At 41.4% G+C, this 20,405-nt stretch overlaps 1 protein-coding gene across 1 annotated transcript; it reads right to left on the reverse strand.

The window, feature by feature from the left end:
- Nucleotides 1-6,477: 6,477 nt before the first annotated feature.
- LOC128721557 (choline-phosphate cytidylyltransferase B-like) lies at nucleotides 6,478-17,337 on the reverse strand. Its single transcript, XM_053815319.1, has 4 exons — nucleotides 16,788-17,337; nucleotides 10,351-10,536; nucleotides 10,091-10,228; nucleotides 6,478-9,529 (listed from the first exon to the last, which is right to left on the reverse strand). The coding sequence occupies exons 1-4, from the start codon at nucleotides 17,265-17,267 to the stop codon at nucleotides 8,669-8,671; spliced, it is 1,665 nt and encodes a 554-aa protein (XP_053671294.1). The 5' UTR covers nucleotides 17,268-17,337; the 3' UTR covers nucleotides 6,478-8,668.
- Between the last annotated feature and the right edge of the window lie 3,068 nt (nucleotides 17,338-20,405).

Here is a 20,405-nt window from a genome sequence, read left to right on the forward strand (position 1 = left end):
ATTTTATTAAGAAGTACCTAGATAAATCAAATAATTAAACACATTAGCCCCTACTACGAGATAGTTATTATGAACCATAAAAATTGTTTTTTTTTCCTTTTCAACAGTTGTAGTATTTTTCAACATTGTATTTTTTCGCTTTACCACCAAAATATGTCCCATTAAAGCCGCTCCCTGACATGGGTGGCTTCATTTAAAGGTTCTCCTTACATTCGCTATCATTCTTCGTACCGCACAATGTGGATACGAACGCAGGCTGACAAATTTGCAGGGCAAATATCACATATCGAGAGATGTCCTTTCACGGTAAACAAATCATATATCAAATCAAATGCACCTAGTCGCAGCCAAACAATCACGCAAAACTAACAACCTCCTTCATCTGCACGAGCGCCAGTTCTTTTCGGACCAATTTCATTTCTTGTCGCCTGCCGCTTGAAGGAAAAAGGCAACTATTTGCTTTTCGTGTACGGTTTGAGAAAAAGCTTTTGTTATACGTATGTACTGCCGGATGTTACACGTAAACACTGCGGGTTGCTGGGAATTAAAAGCCAACCAGCGGCAATGTAATGGAAAAGAAAGAAATAAACAACAATAACACGCAGTCTTTTCAACACAGGGAGCGAGTGATGATTCGTAATACTTTGCAAGCTGTTGAGAACCGAGAGAAGCTGCTTTAAACTGCCATTATAGCATTAAGTTACACAAAACTGACAACAACGGAACGGATGGGTTTATGAAGTGAAAGTCCTGGAAAAACGCTGAAAATAATGCACTTAATTAAAGTTGAGTTCTTTGTATTGTTTGATTAAAGTTGAAAGGATTAGCAAAATAAAAGCATTTAATAAGAAAGGATGCTTTCTTAAAAAACAGGTTGTTTTAAATAAGAAAAACTCAAATCAAGAATTCTACACAATTCCAATTCCAATGCAACAATAGTAACATAGTTTATGATCCAAAGACCTGCTCAACAAAATAATGTTCGAACAGAGTTTAGGCAGCATAGGATACTTTTAAAATTATGCTTCTATTTGAGAATGATATCCCTTAACGCCGCTTTACTCTGTGTATAACTAAACTAGTTGTGCAGGTTAACTTGAACAACTCAACCGAGCTGAATAACAATAGCATAAAGCGTCCACCATTGTAGCTTCACAATTTCCGGGACTCTACCGTGTTTGGCAAACATTGCTGGCTTAACATTCTTACAAAAAAAATCATTGCATCTTCAGCTTCCAAAGTTTGTGAAAGGGAGAAAATCGTTTTTACGCAGAAAAACCGTGCCCCGTAGCGTTTTTCTGAAAGGCGCAAAAAAAAAGGAAACCTATTTCATCGAAATAAAAAAAATCGATGCCACGCTGAAGATAGCACGATTCGCGGTCGATAAAAGCGACAGGAAGTAGCAAATTATCGGAAGAGTTGCGTGCTGTTGGGGGACGGCGAGTGAAGAACGAACTGGAACTGATAACGGCGAAACACCTTATCGAGCAGGTACGGCCAGAGCTGGTGCATTGAACGACGCAAGGGGAAGTTTAGGTTAGTGACAGGAGTTACGCGTCCTTGCGATTGTAAAAGCAGGGTAGAAAATCGCTGGGAAAAGCGTACGAAATGTAATAAAAATCAGCTCCGATAACGCTGTTCGATTTTCCACAGCTTACGCTTGCGATAAGTGCTTACTCGAAAGAATGAAAGAAAGGCTTTAATTTTCCGCTTACGTATCATGATGTAGATCCTGCAGAGATTTGAGAAGTAAATGAATGGTAAAAACGGCACACGACACAAGAGAGGTGCTTACTGAACGAATATCAGTACCACACCACAAGCACCTGTTTGTGATAGAACCCACACGAAACAGTGCTTGGGGTGTCAATAAAACGAAGTTTTCAGTGAAGGACGTTGCCGGTAAAAAAGTTTCACCTCTTCCGGATTGTGAAAAGTGAGGCAAAGTTTTCCTTTGCTAAAAAACTATTCCATACGGCGCAAGATGAAGACAGATGATAAAGGATCTCTCTTGGAAGGAGGAGGTCTGCATCTTAGGCAAGCTTCGAAGGCATTCTTGGCATATTTATTTTTACGCTCCATTCTGTTCTAGTTTACGCTAATCGAATCACCGATATCGAGCTTTGTTTTTTCACCACCACCTGGAGCTTTGAAAATGTTTACGGAACCATGCGGTATAGACCTCACAAGCATTTTTTTCTATTATGGGTAGATATGCATATAAAACATCGAAAATAAAATCATTGTGCATCGTTTGTTCAAAAGCGTTATAAAAGGAGATTTAAGGAACACATTTATTAACATTTATTTATTTATTAACAAGAAATGCTTTAATTTTTCAACATGCGATATGGGTCGTATCAATCCGTAACCGAGGGGCCCAAGCAGTATGGTTTCACAAGACCCCAAGTAACAAGCTCGATTTAAGGATACTCAGCAAGCAGTTAAGCCGAATTAAGGATAATCCGCCTTTGCCTGTGGTTAGATACAACGAGTGAAGTGGCACTTTAAAACGTGTTGCGGAATCAATAAGAAAAAGAGATTAAATTGATTCGACAGAATAAAACAAATATTCGACCGCAACAATGAGCGCCAAAAACAAATACACTTTCAGCAGATCACGCAAGTTAGGTATGTCTTGTGAATAATTGATTCTTAACAGCATAAAGGTGCATAAATTCAATCGTGGATGAATAAAAATATCCCAATATGGGGTTCAAAATCTCCCAGCAATGTCATTGATATAAATAGAATGAACCGATTCTGTTCTTAAATGTGCCTTAAACAAAAGCAATAGATCCTACTTGTAATTCTTTTTCTCTCGTTGAATGTTAAAATGGTTCAAACAATTGCATATACTTGAGGGATGTGAGCAAACAAAAGAATGCGCTTTTGGTAGCGTATTGAACGCAAATTTGCAAATGCAACATGCGACATGCATCCAGCACTTCCAAAAGAGTTACACCCACGTGGGAAGCCTGTGAAACAAAAGCGTATTACCATAAATATTCAATTTTGTCACCGTGCATATTCAATACCGTTTTTCGATTTTCTCCGCGTCAATACATTCCGCCTGCGCTTCTTAACGTCGCATGATTCGCATGGCTGTTGTACCAGGTAGGGCATAGCTAACGATGCTTTTGATCATTTTATTAAAATAACAATACCACACTTCTTCTGACAAACCTTGTTTTTCTGGCATCGATTAAAAGTCTGCAGCTTGTTAGGTAATAATTATACCTTAAGTTATAGGACTTACTAGGCTTTATCTTTGGATGTCGAGTGACCGAAAACCATGACAGTCCTGTGCCAAAGATATGATGCGAATCTGTTCGGCTGCATTACGCGATTGAGAACAATTCACATATCGCATCGCCGTCACCCACGTTATCAGTTTGGCTTTTCGGAATATGTACGAAAGAAGTGATTTCACACCGATGGGTGGGCGGAAGGATGCGTAAAAGCGGTTTGAATGGTGGTGGCAGGGGCAGATGTTTGGTGGGAGAATGGATGGGAGGAGAATTAACGAGACGGGTAGATGGTAGAAAAAAACCTTTGTTAATCGATGTATGAGTAAGCACCGAGTAGCACCGAGAACGCGTGTATGCAAATATATGCATGCATAGCTGTTAGCTAAGCTCGTTGAACTAAACACGGGTTAACTGAATGAATGGGCTGGCAACGGATGATTAGTAAAGGAGAAAGGTTAGTTAATGAATAAAAACGCACAGACAAACGCAAGTATGTAGAGAGCGAACGAAAGGGAAGAAATAGGAATGCTAAAAATGTTACGGAATGCGATTTTAGAATGCCGTCAATGAGCATCAAGCTGCATCCAGGAGGCAAAAACTCGCATTTTCTCAGCCAGCATGTTTAATAAAACTACCATTAATATCTCATGGACTGGTAGACTTCAGAAATTAGGGAATATAAACTAAAAGAACTTTTATAACGGAATGAAGCTCACCTAATGCCTTCAATATTTCAATCTTTACCTCGTTGGCTTAGTGATTCAATGCAGCACGTACTCCCTGAAGGACTATGAACTAAAAATGGCGCTAAGAGCAACCAGTGGAACGCTCTAAGAACGAAGATAGTAAACTATGTGTTCTCCACACTGCCAACACGGCGAGAGCACCAAATCTAGCGTGTTCGATGATGAATATAGAAAGGTGATCGAATGTAAGAACTGCACATTCCGAACAATGCCGCAGCATGGATGTTTGAAGATATATGCCAAAGAATATATGCGGCTCAAATGACAGGAAGTTCACCGCGTCAAGTAACAACAAATGAAAAGAACGGCTGATGTGAGAGCTCCATCAAACTAGAATAAAATCGGGTACGGGAAAACACAAGGTATCTAGGTTTCACCAAAAAAAAATCGGTGGTCACCGAAATAATTTCTTACCTTAGGACGGTCTGCTGACAAAAAAAGTATGCGATTCTGTTCAGTCAACAATCAGAGATCCTCTTACGATGGGATCTATGCTTTGAAGAACTATTAAACGATCAGTTCTACGAGCATCTAGACGCTCCCTTATCAGATACTATAACATGCTACTGCCATCTAGCATTGCATGTTGGGCATTTACCGGGTTAAAAGCCCTTTTTTCGACAAAATTTAAATGGTTTCTTAAACTACAGGATTGAATGAAGAATTATAGGGTAACAAAAACTGTAAGTACTTTTAGTCTACGAAATACAAGCCTGTAAAATTTGAATTTGGTTAAAATAAAGTACAAAATAATAGAAAAACAACATTTTAAAATTAGTGCAGCTTAATAGATAATGGACCGAATTTTAGAATTGCTAGCATTTTTAATAATTGATATCATTAGCAATAAAATTTTTTTTAATTGCTAATGATATTAAGTTAAAATTCCAAAAATGCTATTAAAAAAGTGATTATTGTCAAAATGTCAGTAAAAAATCATATAAAAAATTTGGTTTGACATAGTGCTAAACAAAAGTCCTGATAGATCCTAAAGTTTCAGCGTTCACATACTATTTTGAGCTTATTCAACTTCAATTTTATGAAAGATTTATGTGCGACCACCCGCGACGATGAAAATTATTCAAAATTTGAAACAATGCATTGCCCAGGTGTCAATGACTGGGCGACTCCATCGGTGATTGAAGAAAAGTTGTAGTGTTGCTGCCACGACATTTACTGAAGACATGATGGTACAAATTGCTTCACAAACTACTATATATAATCTTTAGGTAGCTGAAACTTAGCAGATGATCTGCTTAACGAAGGTCCTCGAAGGGAGTATAACTATTACTTGATTTGCATCTGTCATATTTTTCTATGTCCTTCGTACACTTTATGCCGAATTAATTCAAAATCTATGTGTTACAACTATAATGATATAATATTGAAACAACTTTTCACATTTCTGCTTATCTCATAACAGCAGAAAACAATAAAACAAACGAACAGGCTTTCCAGAATCCGTGGAAAAATTAGTCAGTATTAAAAATACGTTAGCCAGTTTGCTACATATTATTGAAAAACTATAACATTGTACTCATTACTACATGCAACATAAATTACACTGCTTCAAAAATGTTCCATAAACAAAAGTACATTAGATTTGCAAAAACTCAGACTCAAATTTACATGCAAAATAATATAATGCAATTCTAATGCAAATTTGTAAAAAAAATTATCATCAATTTGTTAAATTCATCCTTCTAGAATAACATGTTATACATTTCATTCGAAATGTTTTGAAAATACAAGCGCTAGACTTTTACCCCAGTATTTGTACTGTGCATTGATCAAAATCATCAATTGAGCTGATTCAGAATGAAGGAGCATTACTACAACAAGATAGTTACAGGGTAACGGTGGCTTTGTGATTAAAACCTCTGCAGACGATAGAGATCATCAGTTTGGAGTCAATAACGAGGTTAGTGCATCTTCGAACACGTATAAAACTTCATCCGTATCTTGTAAAAAAGGTCAACTCTGTCGATTTCATTAATGCTGAAAAATGCTACAATCTAGTGCGCCTACCGGTGATATTACAGTCGCTGGAAACACCCACACTCAAACAACTTGTCGCGACATGGTTGAATCTGGAGCTATACAAGGCATTTAAAAAAAGCCAGGATAAATGACAAAGAAAATACCAAAAATAATTCGGTCTAAACAAATAAATAAACAACAAATAATGAAATAAATGTTTGCTATCGGTAGAAGATCATCAATTCTCCTTCATCAAAATTGATTCGGTTCGGTCATTTAAACAACCTTTCTTTATTCCATTGATCCATTCTCGACGAGAGAGCGTGCGCTCATTCACACGACCGGCACTGTATGCAAGGCCTGTGTGATACACACGCAGTACGCACGGCCTTCTACGTTACCGCGATACGCTCGCAATTGCACCATTCCATTTATTCGCACACCACCTTGCACCACACGCAATCAATGAAAGTCCACTGTTCAATATCATATACGTGTTTTTATTTTTATGGTTCATCGTATTTTTTCGTAACAATGTGTGTCTAGTTGTCAAAAACTAGCAGGTATTACTTTCAAAATTTTAGTTACTTTGGATTTTAAAGGACTCCTGGTTTTTCACTACGTTTCTAGAACATGCAATAAGATATTCTTTAGCTTGCATTTGCTCTACTGACTATGTAGGGTGTAACATGGATGCTTTAGTGGTTAATGCTATCAGCTGTTTCATTCAAGCCTTTGCTGTACTATTGAACCTTTGTTTTCACATTCTAAAAGAATCCTCAATCTGTGGTACTCAAGCAGCCTCGACCTCCTTAACGATATCCCAGCAATGTCGTGGTTATACAAAAAATGTGCCTCGAATTATTACTAACCAACAATTCAGCAGCTTGCCCCTGTTCATCGGAAAACATTCTGTTTTTTCAAACCACATCGTATCAATCCGAACAACAACGGAAAGAAGCAGCGTACGCACTATGTCAAAAAAGTTAACTTTCAGTTTGCATGGTATAGTCCCAAGACGTGAGCTTTAATTTGCCTTTTCTATACAATGAGTCTTATGCCTTTCCTTCGAAAGTAACGGAATGTGCAACAGTTGAACTTTGCTTCAGACAGCATCAGATAATCAACTACTCAAACTCCAAACGGATTAATACATGAAAATAAACACGAGCTAAGGCCCAAGTAAAGCTTTTAAAAAATAAAGTCCAAATGCGGAGAACAGTGCGCTGAGAATGCACTGTAAGAGCACGGGATGTTATAGCCATTGCCATACTGTGACAAATGAACGAATTTACCTTATCTGTCTCCGAACAATGCGACTCCGAGAAAAGAAAACATAACGACAAACGGTAAACAAAAAAAAACGAAACGTTAATCTTTGCTTCGTTAGACGGAAGCATTTGCACACAAGCAATTAAGGTATAATCGGCAGATAAAAAACACACATTCACTAGCTTGATATCGCAAAATAGCATTCAGATTGTTAGAAACATAATGAATTAGCATTTGGTGTAGTTCTCTTTCGTGTTACCATAAATTAAATTTAGCCAATTCATCGCTCTCCTCTGAACTGCGCGATAGTACGACCGATCTTCGATCATCCGCAGGTCGGCTTTTGATATCACATTTCTCAGAATGAACAAATTTAAACGCACTATCCGAGACCATATCGATGTATAGATATCCTCAACAAAGTGTATTATTTTTTGCTACTATTTTTTTCCTTTACTATAGATGTAGTAGTAACAACGGTCCTACTACCAATCGATACACGGGTTCGCATAGTCGTCTTCTACCAAAAAAGCTCTGCTGAACAAACGTTTTATAATACCCCTTTTACTACGCTTTACATAAGATTCCTTCTGCATGCTGCCGCTTTCAAGGCGTGAAAACACGCAGCATTTTCTCGATTGAAACGATAAGAACGAACCAATAGAAACAATAAATATAATAGACATAATTTTCGATTAATAATTTAGTGCGCCACAAACCCTCACTTTAACTTATTACATGGTTCTTTGCTACCGATTTCTCACATGTGACACCAAACGCTATCTCTTCTGTTGCTTTCCTCATCCCAACTACCATACCCCCACCCTTCTGCTCAATCAGACGAATTTACGAGCAGTTTTTTTTTCGAATATTCGTGTACGCCTTTCGATGCTCCCTGAGTACGCGTTGCTATACGAGCATTAAGTATTCCTACAAAGCCCCATTCCATATGAAGTAGAAAGAATACAACTCGTCTATAGTGCAGTAGCTCAACTGCTTGCATATGCTAACGAAACAATCATCTCTGCTACTTGGCCTACTATTTCTTCCAGCCAACGGTAATACTCAACAGATTGCTTCTTATACGGCGCGGATGCCTTCAGACAAAAAAATTCTTGCAGGAACACGCGTACGATGGGGATTGGTTTTCAGGCAGATAAATGGAATTTAGCCATACTAAATATCCTTATAGATAGCTGTTATTTGGCGGGCAAGGTTTCAAAGTGTTCCGTTGGTTTCTCATGTACTACTGTCAGCGGCACTCCTCAAATTGTCACATAACAACGAGCGGTTGGTACAGGTTACAGCAATAGGACAACACCTTCGGGGAACATTATTGTAGTTCGCTCGAGAGTAATTGCAATTGGGAGTGTGTTTGTGTATGTCCCCAATGCTTTAGATGAGTTGGCTCTTTAATCATTAGTAGTGCCGATTGCCATTATTTCGATTTCCACTGACACTACTGCTGTTAAGGGCCGCCTCGCTACTGCTACCATCGCCACCAGCCATAAGGGAAATATTGTAATTCGAGGATGGTCGCGAGCGAGTGTCTAGGTAGGCCTCATCGTCGTCCTCGTCGTCCTCATCGTCGTCGTCGTCGTCGTCATGCGCCTGTGCAGGTGACTGTAGGCCACGTAGAACGTGTTCCTCATCGTCCGTTTCGGATATTAGATGATGACGTATCTTCATTACTTTTCCGCTGTTGTTTGAGCGCTTGCTGGGGGGCGAATCGTGCATCGAATCGGGAGAATCCAGCTCATCTTCACTATCGTTCAGGCTGTGATTGCTGCCACTGCCCGGGCTACCGGGGGGACTAAGAGCAGAGCGAATGCGTTGCTTCGAATCGGACAGAAACATTGAGATTCGTTCCTTCCCAAACATGAGCAAAAACGTTTTGATCAGTTCACTGGATCGCTCCTCCCATTTGGTGATTAGATCGTCCTTGCCTTTGCGCACCTTGTCCTTCAGTTCGACCATTTTATTCTGGAAACGGAACTTTTTCTCCGACAGGAATGACACGTTCAGTTCCTTCGCGGTGTATCCTCGGGCCAGATTGCGGCGCACGTAGATGTCATAGTCCTTTACGATCCGTGCCACAATATCCGACGTCGAGACGCCTTCGGTACGCTCAGTCGCCACAAACATTCCTTTGGCTTTAATTTTCGCATACACGTCGTTACAATCATCCGTACTGTAGGGTATTTCATCGTGTGCCACAAAGTCAATCTTATGCTTTTCGATAAACTCATCGTCCAATTCCCAAGGAGCATCACGTACAATCTGAAAAATAAATTCAAAAACTGAATATTAAACATGTGTTAAATATGTGCACCGTTCAAAACTTGATAATGCTAAGCTCTCCAGTGAAAGTAATTTTTAGTTTAGAAACAAACTTAACACAAATACAAAACATTTGTTACAGAACACCAAGGCATTGAGCCCCCATTAGCACCAATTTAACACGGCGGCGAAATTAAATGAGAGCCACGAGCAGAATCAAGACTGTCACCAATTGACGATCGTACGATCGTTCTCGTAAATCTGTCTTAATTTTTACCGTCTACCCGACAACGCTTCGAGGTTGATTCGCGTGGCCCAACCCTTGTATCCGCTCAGTTCAATTGAGCAATTTCGCTCAATTCTGCCCAATCGTGATCACTTCCGGCAAACGTGCCAGAAAACGTTGGAAACAGAGACGCCTAGAGGGCACCGAGTTGCGTATCGCCACGCAATACGGCACTTATCGTACTCCAGTTCAAGCTTAATGTTGCTGTGTTTTAGGGATACTTAGGATGACCTGTGGCGTACGATAAATCGTCACCATCGACCCAGTTGACTTACCTCATCGACGTAGCGACAGTGCCGTACTGCTTCATAGCGCTCCTCGTCGTTCATCACCGTTCGGCCCTTTCGGCTGTGGGTCAGTTTGTCATTGCAAACTCCAACGATCAGGTACACGTTGGGAAACACGTTTTTAGCCTGCAAGGGAAATCATTGCACATTAAGCCTTGGGACAATTTCGACATAGGACATAGGATCAAGAACAATGCAGCACACAGATGGGTGTGTGGTGAGGTTTTTGCCCACCGACAGACACTTACCTGCATCAGCTGTCTGGCATGTCCTTGATGGAACAGATCGTAAATACCGTCCGCATACACGCGAATCATCCGGGGCGCCGTTCCGGAACGCGCCATCTGGTACGTAATTTTCTGTGTATAATCGCACCGATCTCTTTCACGAATCGCATCCAGCTCTGTTGAATATGGCGCTTGTTTGCAAATCGTCTGAAAGTAAATAAATTAATATGGTACTTGTTTATTAGATGTTTTACGACTCCAATGAAAGGACTCGAAGAACATTTAGTTTTGTTATTGTATTATATATTTAAATCTATAGATCAGGGCCACCTTGCCAACAACGACAAAATACAGAAAATGTTTATGCAACTAAGTGCCAAATACAAAAGAGATAAACATTCTACTTTACTATTTGTTCCGTTATTTCGGTGCATCCGACAGGTTGCAGCGCCACGGTTTGGCCGAGATGAAAATACATCGAAAAATAATGGTCGCGTAGTTCCTCAACCCTGTCATTATACGATACCAATGCAAACAAATCAACAAACACCCGATCAGAGTAATGTGTTTTTTTTTGACGAAATTATTTTTAAGCGTTCCATCGATCGCGTCGTACAGATCCGTTAAATTTAGCGTTTGTTTCTCTGCTCTTGAAATTGAACCGATGCTTTTACTTCGATACAGGCATATCGGCTAGACCTTCAACAACCAGCTAATGCTATTCTAGTCTGCCCAATGAATCAATAGTTTTTTATTGCTCCCTTTACAGATAACACCGTGGACGGATGTAACTCAGTCATAGAACAAAAGTAACAAGTAGACGCCGTGAAGAGCTCGGTTGAAATAGTCAACGAACAAAATCCTGTATACATGGCCTTGAGGTCAGCTCATCACATTTTTTAGTTTGAGTTTTATTCCTACTGGGCACGCCTTTTCTTCTTTACCCAGCGTGTTATATGAACCTTTGACCGGCAAAAGCGTGATGGCTTATGTGAGTGGAATGGACATGGTTTAGCGGTTGTTACCGCGCCGAACGTTCCAAATCACAATTTATCGCACTGGTGGATGGTTCAACTTATGACGACATGTATTACGATCGAGCCTCTCTGTGCCACTTAATGGGCAATCAAATTTAGTCTGCCAATAACTTGAAAACTCCGGTGAACAGATATCAATATGTTATAATTGTGGTAATGTAACCCTTTGAACAATATGCAGGGGCTGCTTAACCGAAGCGAGCCAGGATTTTCAAGAACAAATGCGGTTGAAGCGCATCACGCAGGCGATCATTTGGAAATATTATGGCTAGTCTAACGGATAATTGTTTCCTTAACCCTCATTACGGTCGTAAGAATAAAGACCATGCCTCTTATCGACCTATTAAGACCCTTCTAACGACCTTCCATCAAGGAAATAGAAGAACCACGGAGATACGAGATAGCTTATGCACTACGAGGCCGAATTGTTACAGCGATAAATAACAGACCGGGTAGAAAGACCTAGCCAATGGCCTGTAACCAATATTCACGAAGGATAATTATTCCGTTAGCAGTATATTTGCACATGGAGCAATGTAACATTAAATCGAGCTAGTCCGAGCAAACCAAGTCAACAACTAAGTGAATATTTTAGAAAACATGTTCAAAAAAAACGAGCATTTTCACTTTGGCGTGCTGGACAAATCCCAACGTAAGTGACCTATGACTCAAAGCGACAGACGGTACCGAAAGCGTTTTCCTTCCGCCTAGATGGTCGTGTACCATTCATTTTCTTTCTCCACTATCAATCGTACCTTCCTCCTTTTCTTTTGCTGTTTGCTCTCATTTCATTTCGTATTTCTTCCATTTTGATGGCAGTTACAACACGCCTGTATCGTAAAATCGCGGAATGGCGACGAAACTCATTAGCAAATCGAGGAGAAAAAAAACTAGAAACTGCTTTTAACACAATACTGACTACCTTTTTGCTACCCCAGTGTGAAACGAACTCACATGACACGAGCAAGAAAATTATTCATCCACTTAAGCGAACGTGTAGCCAGGCAGAGAATTATATATCCATTCTGGAGCCTTGAACATCGAAAAAAGATCGATACCGACGCTGTACGATCGATAAGACTAAGCTGTAAAGCCGTGTGCATTTTTTATGTCCTGCAAAATTGTCAACTTTAGTTTGAAATATCGAACAAAAAAGGCATGGGGTAAGTAGACACAACAACGGACAAACTGTTAAAACCATTGTTGGCGCCAGAAAAATGCACTTAACACTCGAAAACTGTGCTACGTGTGTGTAGCGGTTTCTCCGTCCTGCCCAACGGTTACATAAAATACGGTGGTTACATTTTTACGAAATGATCCTGCATCGACCTACATGACCTACCAACAGCACACATCATATGATGATCCTATTTATACATTGCAGTGCGTATAGAGTTATTGCACCAAAGACACGGCGCGACGAACGAGAAATATTCTTCAAACCCCAGACGAGCCCTACTTTGTGGCAAGTGAAAGTTTCCACCCAAAAGTAAAACAACGAAAAAAAAACTTACATCCAACTTCCGTTCGGTGATTGTGTTGTGTTCGTCACTTTCATTTGACAAATAATTGGGCGCCATTCTGTTTTATTACTTCCGGTGCTAGCACTCACTACGTTTGACAATCAAAAATTTTCCTCCGCTTGAAAATCGCAACTGGTTTTATGCGAGCTTTGCAGCGCCTACTATGACTGTTGATCACGGCACAAAATCACACCACGAAAACTCCACGTCGACTGCGATGCTTTAATGCGATGTGCCTGTGCAAAACGCTCTCTTTGCTTGTCAGACCACACTATCTCACCGTGTGGCGCCCGTAACACGTCACTTTTTCTGCGCAAACTGTACTATTCCGTATCCGTAACACGGGGAAACCACAAGACTGCGACCTTCTCTCGGGGGCACTACTTTTTATCAAGACACACGAGGTGAGAGTGGGGGGAAAGCAATGATATCACGCGACTGCAACACCCGTGGTAGTACGTGAAAAACTGCGATAGGTCTGTACACCAAAAGAAGATGCGCGTTTGCCGGTGTTGGCAGCAGCTTTTGTGCACGTACCGAATGGGTTTATAAACGCAGTTGGCAGAACCGTTTCGCTAGCGTTGTAAGACCGGCGAGCTGAAATCATCCGTTCGCTTTCGCGGTCGCGTAAAAACTGTTCCCGATCAATCGCCAACCGGCTTACGTTAGCTCGAGCTAATGCCGCGAAACACCGGTCATGGCGCTCTGTTCTCCTGTCAGTGCACTAGCACACCGAACCGAAGTGCTGACAAGACAGGTCCCGTCTCTCTTCTCTAAAAACGCGCTACCACGGTACCGGACGGGCAAAGGCATTACGGTCGCGTGCGCACACACCACATCACAGGAGGCAACGTTCGAAAGGCCGGTTTCGTGAGCATCGCCAACTCCGGCGCAAGGTGCAAGGTTGCGATGGGTGATCGTTCGCAATGAGCAAATCGTACGATCGCTCAACCATGTGGATCGACCGGCCAATCGGAAAAGCAAATCTATATAATTCAAGTCATACGTCGTCGTCGTTCTGCCGCAGGTGTTTTCAAACGTAGTATGATGAGCGCATCTTTGCTAAAATAAACTACGTTATTGTACTGATATTATTGACGATACCTGCTGCAATGATCGAATTTCGGTATCGAGCGACTCTCCCCACGGAATCGAAACGGCGCTAAACAGTATCACGTCATCGGTGTGTGGTTTGTCGTATGCCAACCAGACAAAAAAAACGACGATGGCATGATGTTTCGCGGCGCAGAGTGCCAATCGATTTCACTTAGAGCGCTCGTGTTAGCAGCTATATCTGCCTTATACACGCTATGCTTAAAACTTGAGTTTTACAATGCTTTGTAGCACAATGTGAACAGTCATTTAATTCGGTTTCGTAACCTACTGTTGACTTATCGACGGGTGGTGTGTTAGGCGGAAAAAGCTACCATCACATGAATTATTATCCCGATGGAACAATAACTACGCTACTCATAATCCACAAGTTTTGTCTTTTAGTAAAAATTCCCTATTTACCCTCGCCGACAAAGTATCATGTTATGTTAACCCTAAATCTTAACAATCAAACTAAACATTTCTTTAGCCGTTCGCGACATATAGATATCAAAAAGAATAGCAGAGATGGTAATAGCTAATATTCATCGTACAAGGCCATATAACATACCACAGCTAATTACAAACGATCATAATGCAAAAATAAAACAAATTAAAAAACACCCAGCCACCAACAGTAAAGCTAGTTATAACTCATTATAGATACTTGTGAATTGTGCCTGGCAAACGTGTTCAACGACGTTATTTCTGCAAAGAGTTTCTCTATATTCCATTCTATGACGTAAACGGCGAGAAGCGGCCACGTCATTCTACTACCATTTGGTTTTGCGTACGATGAAAGTGTTTCGAAGTTAAGGTCAAAATATTATAAATTAAAAAAAAAAACAAATGCACATATAAAAATTATAAGCTTCTAGTATTGTACCATTCCACGGTAATCCCAATCAAGATAAGTTAAAAACTATGATAACTTAATTCTATTCCCATCTACATTCAAAGGACGTGTTATGGCACAAATTAAATAACGCCCAAATGAGGCGAGAAAGAAAATCAGAATGAATGGTGAGGAAAAACTGCATAATTCCTAAATTTATGCTCAGATTTACGCACACACGTGTCCATTATAGCGTGTACAGCACATCACGCGATCTACGCACATGTTTCGCGCCGAACCAATCAGAGACGCGTGGTTTGATGACGCCTGTCCTGCTTGGAATTTGGCCGACATCGAAACGGAACTACCACACACGTGCACCAAAGACAGTAGATAGAAGAGAAACCAGTTTTTGCTGCGTGCATTTCCCAAATCCTTTAGCTAAAAGATTGTATACATAATTCAAGCTAAGAGACAGCTAAACAAAAACGTTTCTCACGTGGCAAATAAATGTTCAAAACTGTTCAAATTGCATATATGACACAGTTTTTGTTTCGAATGTGCATTTTTTAGCATGCACGTTTTTTCTAAACAAATTCCTCACATCAATCACCGTACACATGATGGAATAATCTAAGCCATGAAGCTGTTATCTTAAATGAATGAACCGTGCCACAATCATGGTGTGACGTAATTCATACAACACAAAAGTAACACATGAAGCCATAATAGACCTACGCACAAGTGGTATCATAAGATGCGTTGTACGCAAAAAAAAACAAACAAACAAAACAAGCCAAGCAGTAGCACGTGTTCTGGGCTGAGAAAAAATGGCCCAAAATTCCTTAACGCTAATCGCAACGAACCCCGCCGATACGCGTATCAGTGGAGAGTGGTCGCGTACGCAGGAAACCACCTGATAGTATTCGCTTCAGCTATGACGGTTTGTTTGTGATTTTTTTTCCTATTTTAAATTTACGATGAACTTCATCAGTTGTGGGTTGATTCTGTTTCTTTTTTACACCAGCCCTGATTGGTGACCCTATATATTTGAGCTAATTTAAGAAAGTGGTGCAAACGTTTTAATGTAAATGTTGCCGTACGCACGATTGTACGCCACGGTGGTAGTAGTAAATTATCGATTCATTTAAAAATAGGTCACACAGTAGGTCATCTCTTCTTTAAATAAGATGAAGCCACGTCGCTTGAATGAACCGACCTGCTATAGCCTCCAAGCCTATTAGAACGTTATCTCTCGACCAGGCTTAAAGAAGGTTAGAATAGGAGCCTCAATTCCAAACTTCCAGTCATCACGCTCGCCAGCGTGGCACACGTGATAGTGTCGCAGGCAAATCTGGCATGAGTTTCCAACTCACCAGTAATGGTGTGTCACCACGTTCCTCTTGGAGAACCGATTACGAGGAAGCGCTGTTTGTATTTACTAAGCCAGCCGAAATACGAAGCACTGTGAGTCGCCACTTCGTGTATGGAGGATCTCCGTTATCAGTATGACGGGCTTTCCTGCCCTTTGCTGGGTCATGTATCGTACGATGGATGAGCAATTTCCATTGAACCGCCTTGCGGACCCACGTAATGTTCGTATTATGATAATAAAAAGTCCCATGCGTTTTCCGAACATCTCGATTAGATAGACCCATCGATCGAACCGCCAGAGCCTGCTTACATACCCCGTACGGGTGCGGTAAATCATCGGAGAAAAAAGTGAATGCGCAATACCCGCTGGGTACCGATAGTACTACTGTGTTAATCCACGATAACGTTACGCTGATTTGTTTTGTACACATTCACCTCGAAAAATCTTCGAATTAATGCTTCTACTCTTCTTTCTCTTCATCTCGTTCATTGATAAACGTAACATACGCTCTGGCAAAGGCGTAATATGCGCCTACGTGCAGTATCACGTATCAATTCAAAGGAAAATCATAATACGATCAGTACGACTACACTTACCACCGGTGGGCTATGCTCGACACCGCTGGTCGCCTGCTGACTAACGAATCCGGACGATGTGGCCACTGACGTCAACCCATTCGAAGAGATCGATGGAGGCGAAACAAGATCGGACGAACGGGGACGTCCGATTGGTGCTTCTGCATCGAAATTAACGTGCCCGTTCACGGCTCCCTCGGTGTATGGTGGCCAAATGTAATCACCGTGACCCGGCTCGATGCCATCGTCTACGATCCGTATGCTACTGAACCGTTTGCTGCTACCGTTCATGCTGTCCATTGTCCCGATGCCATCGGTCAGTTGCCGTGAAGCAGCTGAGGCCTCATCAGCAGGTAGCCTCGGTGTAGCCAATCGATCCTCCAGCTCACCGTTCGGATCGATTGTGATCGAGACCGTCTCGTCGATTGTTAGACGACCGGTGCTGTTACTTCCGTTGCCCGGCATGTTGTCCAAGCTGTCACGTGGCCTTTTGCGCGACATTCTAGCCGGCGTCTGCTGTGCAACCGATGCTGACGATGCCAGTTTAATGCCCCACACGTCCCTGGTGCCACGTGGCTCACCCAAACGGACCTACTGGTGTAACAAGCTCCTGTTTACGAAGACCACGAGAACGTAGAAAGCAAGGCCTGTTGGTTCCGCTTGTCCAACAAATGGCGGCGCAATTGGAACGTTGCGCGAGCACCCGCAGGAACACACAACTGCACCGGGATTCGTTTCTAATCCAAGCTGAAAAATGACAAGAAAGGGCAAACTGGTTACGTGTAATCGTATGGGGATTATTACGCTACAAGGCACGATATTGGTGGGGTGATTTATGATGAAACATGACCGATCCGGAAGCATGACTACTTAATATTTTGGCAGCAGCAAAAGGCATAGCAAAATATGCCACAGCTTAGTTGAGATCAATAGATTCAAACTTTAAATATAAAAAAAGAGAGAGATCAAGATGATCCAAACTTTCAATTTAGCTAACCGTATAAAGGTACACAGTAGAAAGTGTGCCTTTTTTCAAAATATATTCATGCAGCCAATCAATGTCGTCGTCATGCTCGTACTAGAATGCACACATGTGCCCATAATTGACATCCACGTGATGACTGTACTAATTTAAGCTGTTTCATCAAACGAATTTCCGTCGAGATGCGCTCCACGATCGCCAACACGGGATGGGCGGATAGTTAATTCAGAGCACGCTAGTTCAACTAGTGCATGTGCCCATTGTCCTGCGTAAATTCTGTGAGAAACCGTACTACCAACAGTGTATAGTGTTGCCTGTCCCTGACCAGGCCAAGTACAATTGTCTGCTTGTCGTGAAACAAATCAGCACCGTGCGCATTACGAACTTACATTTGCCATTAACACGAGTCTAGCAAAGTGAATAAATATTTATTATCACCAAGAACAACCATGAACCAGCGAACACACAACTGGTTCAGCCGTTACAGTTGCTATCTTTCCCCATACCTTATCGTTGGGCTTTGACTGCGAATAATTTGCTACACGATTTACTCCATCATCTCTTTTCACTTTTAGTGGCAAAATCAAAATGGAAATTTAAACCAGCCGCTTACGCAGGTGGATACGATTTATTCTCCAAATGAAAGAACGTCTTTGCAAAACTAGACACTCTTTCTAAAAAAACAAAACTACAAAAAAGGTGTCATTATTTGACTTTTTGATAGGATTTATCGCTGAAATTATGAACAATACGTTATTGGTTTTTTTAGCAAGCGTGTTTGTCTTGTGAACCAATAAAAAATACAAAATACTCTAAATGCTCAAGACATTTGCAGATTCTCTATGAAACCCACATGCTAACTAACAGCGGTAATAACTAAATTATTTTGTCTGATTGCCTGCCTGGATTTATTATGGTTTAAGATTAGAAAAATATGCGAATCTAATGCAAGACTCAGATATAAGCAACTGCGTTTATTTACTACATAAAAGATTTTTCGAAAATACGAGAAAAAAGGCTATAAAGCTTCTTAGAATTATTCTCATGTGCTTCGTTATCATTGAAAAATACAAAAAAAAGCTCCTTAGAATTATGTGCTTCGTTCATTTTTCATTACTAAAGATATAATTTCGAATTGAATTACGTTTTAACAGTTTAAATACTTCACCAGAAATTTAAATATCTTAAAATGTTACTAAATTAAACTCCAAACTGCATAAATTGTAAAATGTAATGTTAGTTGGTGAGTTTTATAAACTAATCGAAACCGATTAGTGGTTGATAATTGACACAAAAAAACGTGCGACTAGCATATCTTTAGCGACTACCGATACACTACCGAATGCTCAATACATCGCGTGAATTATATATCGTCAAAAGCAAGCACGTGCCTGTTCAGCTAGTTTGGCGAGTTCCTACCCACTCAGGATGGTCGGTTCCGGTGCACCAAAACCAGTTTCAAACCACCTGAAAGCGCCAACAATCGGCATATAACGTGCGCAACAACTGAGTGCGATAAAAAGCTGATTCCGGAATCATTCCTCAACCGAAGGACAATCTGATTGCTGACATTCACGTAGTTTCGGTGTAGCTTCATGACCACAGTTCGAAACGGCACCTATTCTCTGCCGATAGCGGCCAACCAGTGACGGGGTTTTTTTTGCGTTGTATTCGGAAACATGTCTTCCGTTAGCGGGCTGCACATTCACAAACGATTATCAGAGATACTGGAGTTGAACTGTGAAGAAGGAGCGGTTTGAAGCCGGATGCAACATCTTCGCCGAACGACACAATGAGCGGTGCTAATTTTAAAACAAACGTTCTCAGCGGGAAAACTAGAATCATCTTCAAACCTGCCTTCATCTTGAAGCATGCTCCTGAAAGAGAATCTTATGCAAGTAGGTGCGGCGGAGGCAGCGGAAACCACCCCCAAGGGGTGGTGGAAAAATCATACGATTGCGTCATGCAAACGTCACGCGCACCCTTCGCTACCGTGTCCGAGTTTGTGTTTGTAATTACCGGCCGTGTCGCCGTCTTAAGATGAGGCGAAAATGAAACGGACCGACCTTTGCGGGCCCCGGCCCGGATGCTAGGGTTCCGAAAAACAATCGTACGATTGCTCTGATCAGCAACCGCGCAATAGCAACGAAACGCGCGCCTCCGTATGCGCCTTTTCGCCTGGCCTACTGCATCGTATATGTGTGCACGAACGTGTGTTTGAGATCGATTTCTGAGTCACGCACAAGTCGCAGGCAAAAAGGGCAGAAAGTTTCTTCGGTGTGTAGTGTATAGCACGCACATTCCTCGCGGTGCGGGTTCCAACGACCAAAACCGTTTATGTAGGTTTATGTAGGTGACCTGTTTTCATCGCGGGCGTATTCCGAGGTTTTTCGTCTCGATACCATGGTAAAGTCCACCTCGCGACGATTCATTCCTACCGACACTACCGACTATCAACTTGCTTGCAATCAAGGGGTTTTCTGCCTTTCGAAAACTGTAGCATAATGCTCCGCAATCAGCGCGCTTATCATTAAACTACAACCGGATCTGAACTTTACTCTGCAGCCGTCCCATCCACCCAGCATACGGTAAACATTATTCGCGCACCAGCTGGAGTACGGAGCCATTTGGCACGCTACTTTTGCACCATTGAAAAG

Source organism: Anopheles nili, chromosome 2 (assembly GCF_943737925.1).
Source record: "Anopheles nili chromosome 2, idAnoNiliSN_F5_01, whole genome shotgun sequence".
Classification (NCBI taxonomy): Eukaryota; Metazoa; Arthropoda; class Insecta; order Diptera; family Culicidae; genus Anopheles; species Anopheles nili.

What these genes read in the sequence shown, in the direction of transcription:
- LOC128721557 (XM_053815319.1), bottom strand. Translation starts at nt 17,267, where the DNA reads ATGTCGCGCAAAAGGCCACGTGACAGCTTGGACAACATGCCGGGCAAC. An exon ending in TCGAGCATAGCCCACCGGTG is followed by an intron (nt 10,537 to 16,787) that starts GTAAGTGTAGTC and finishes ATTTACTTTCAG; the next exon opens with ACGATTTGCAAACAAGCGCC. An exon ending in ACTGTCGCTACGTCGATGAG is followed by an intron (nt 9,530 to 10,090) that starts GTAAGTCAACTG and finishes TTTATTTTTCAG; the next exon opens with ATTGTACGTGATGCTCCTTG.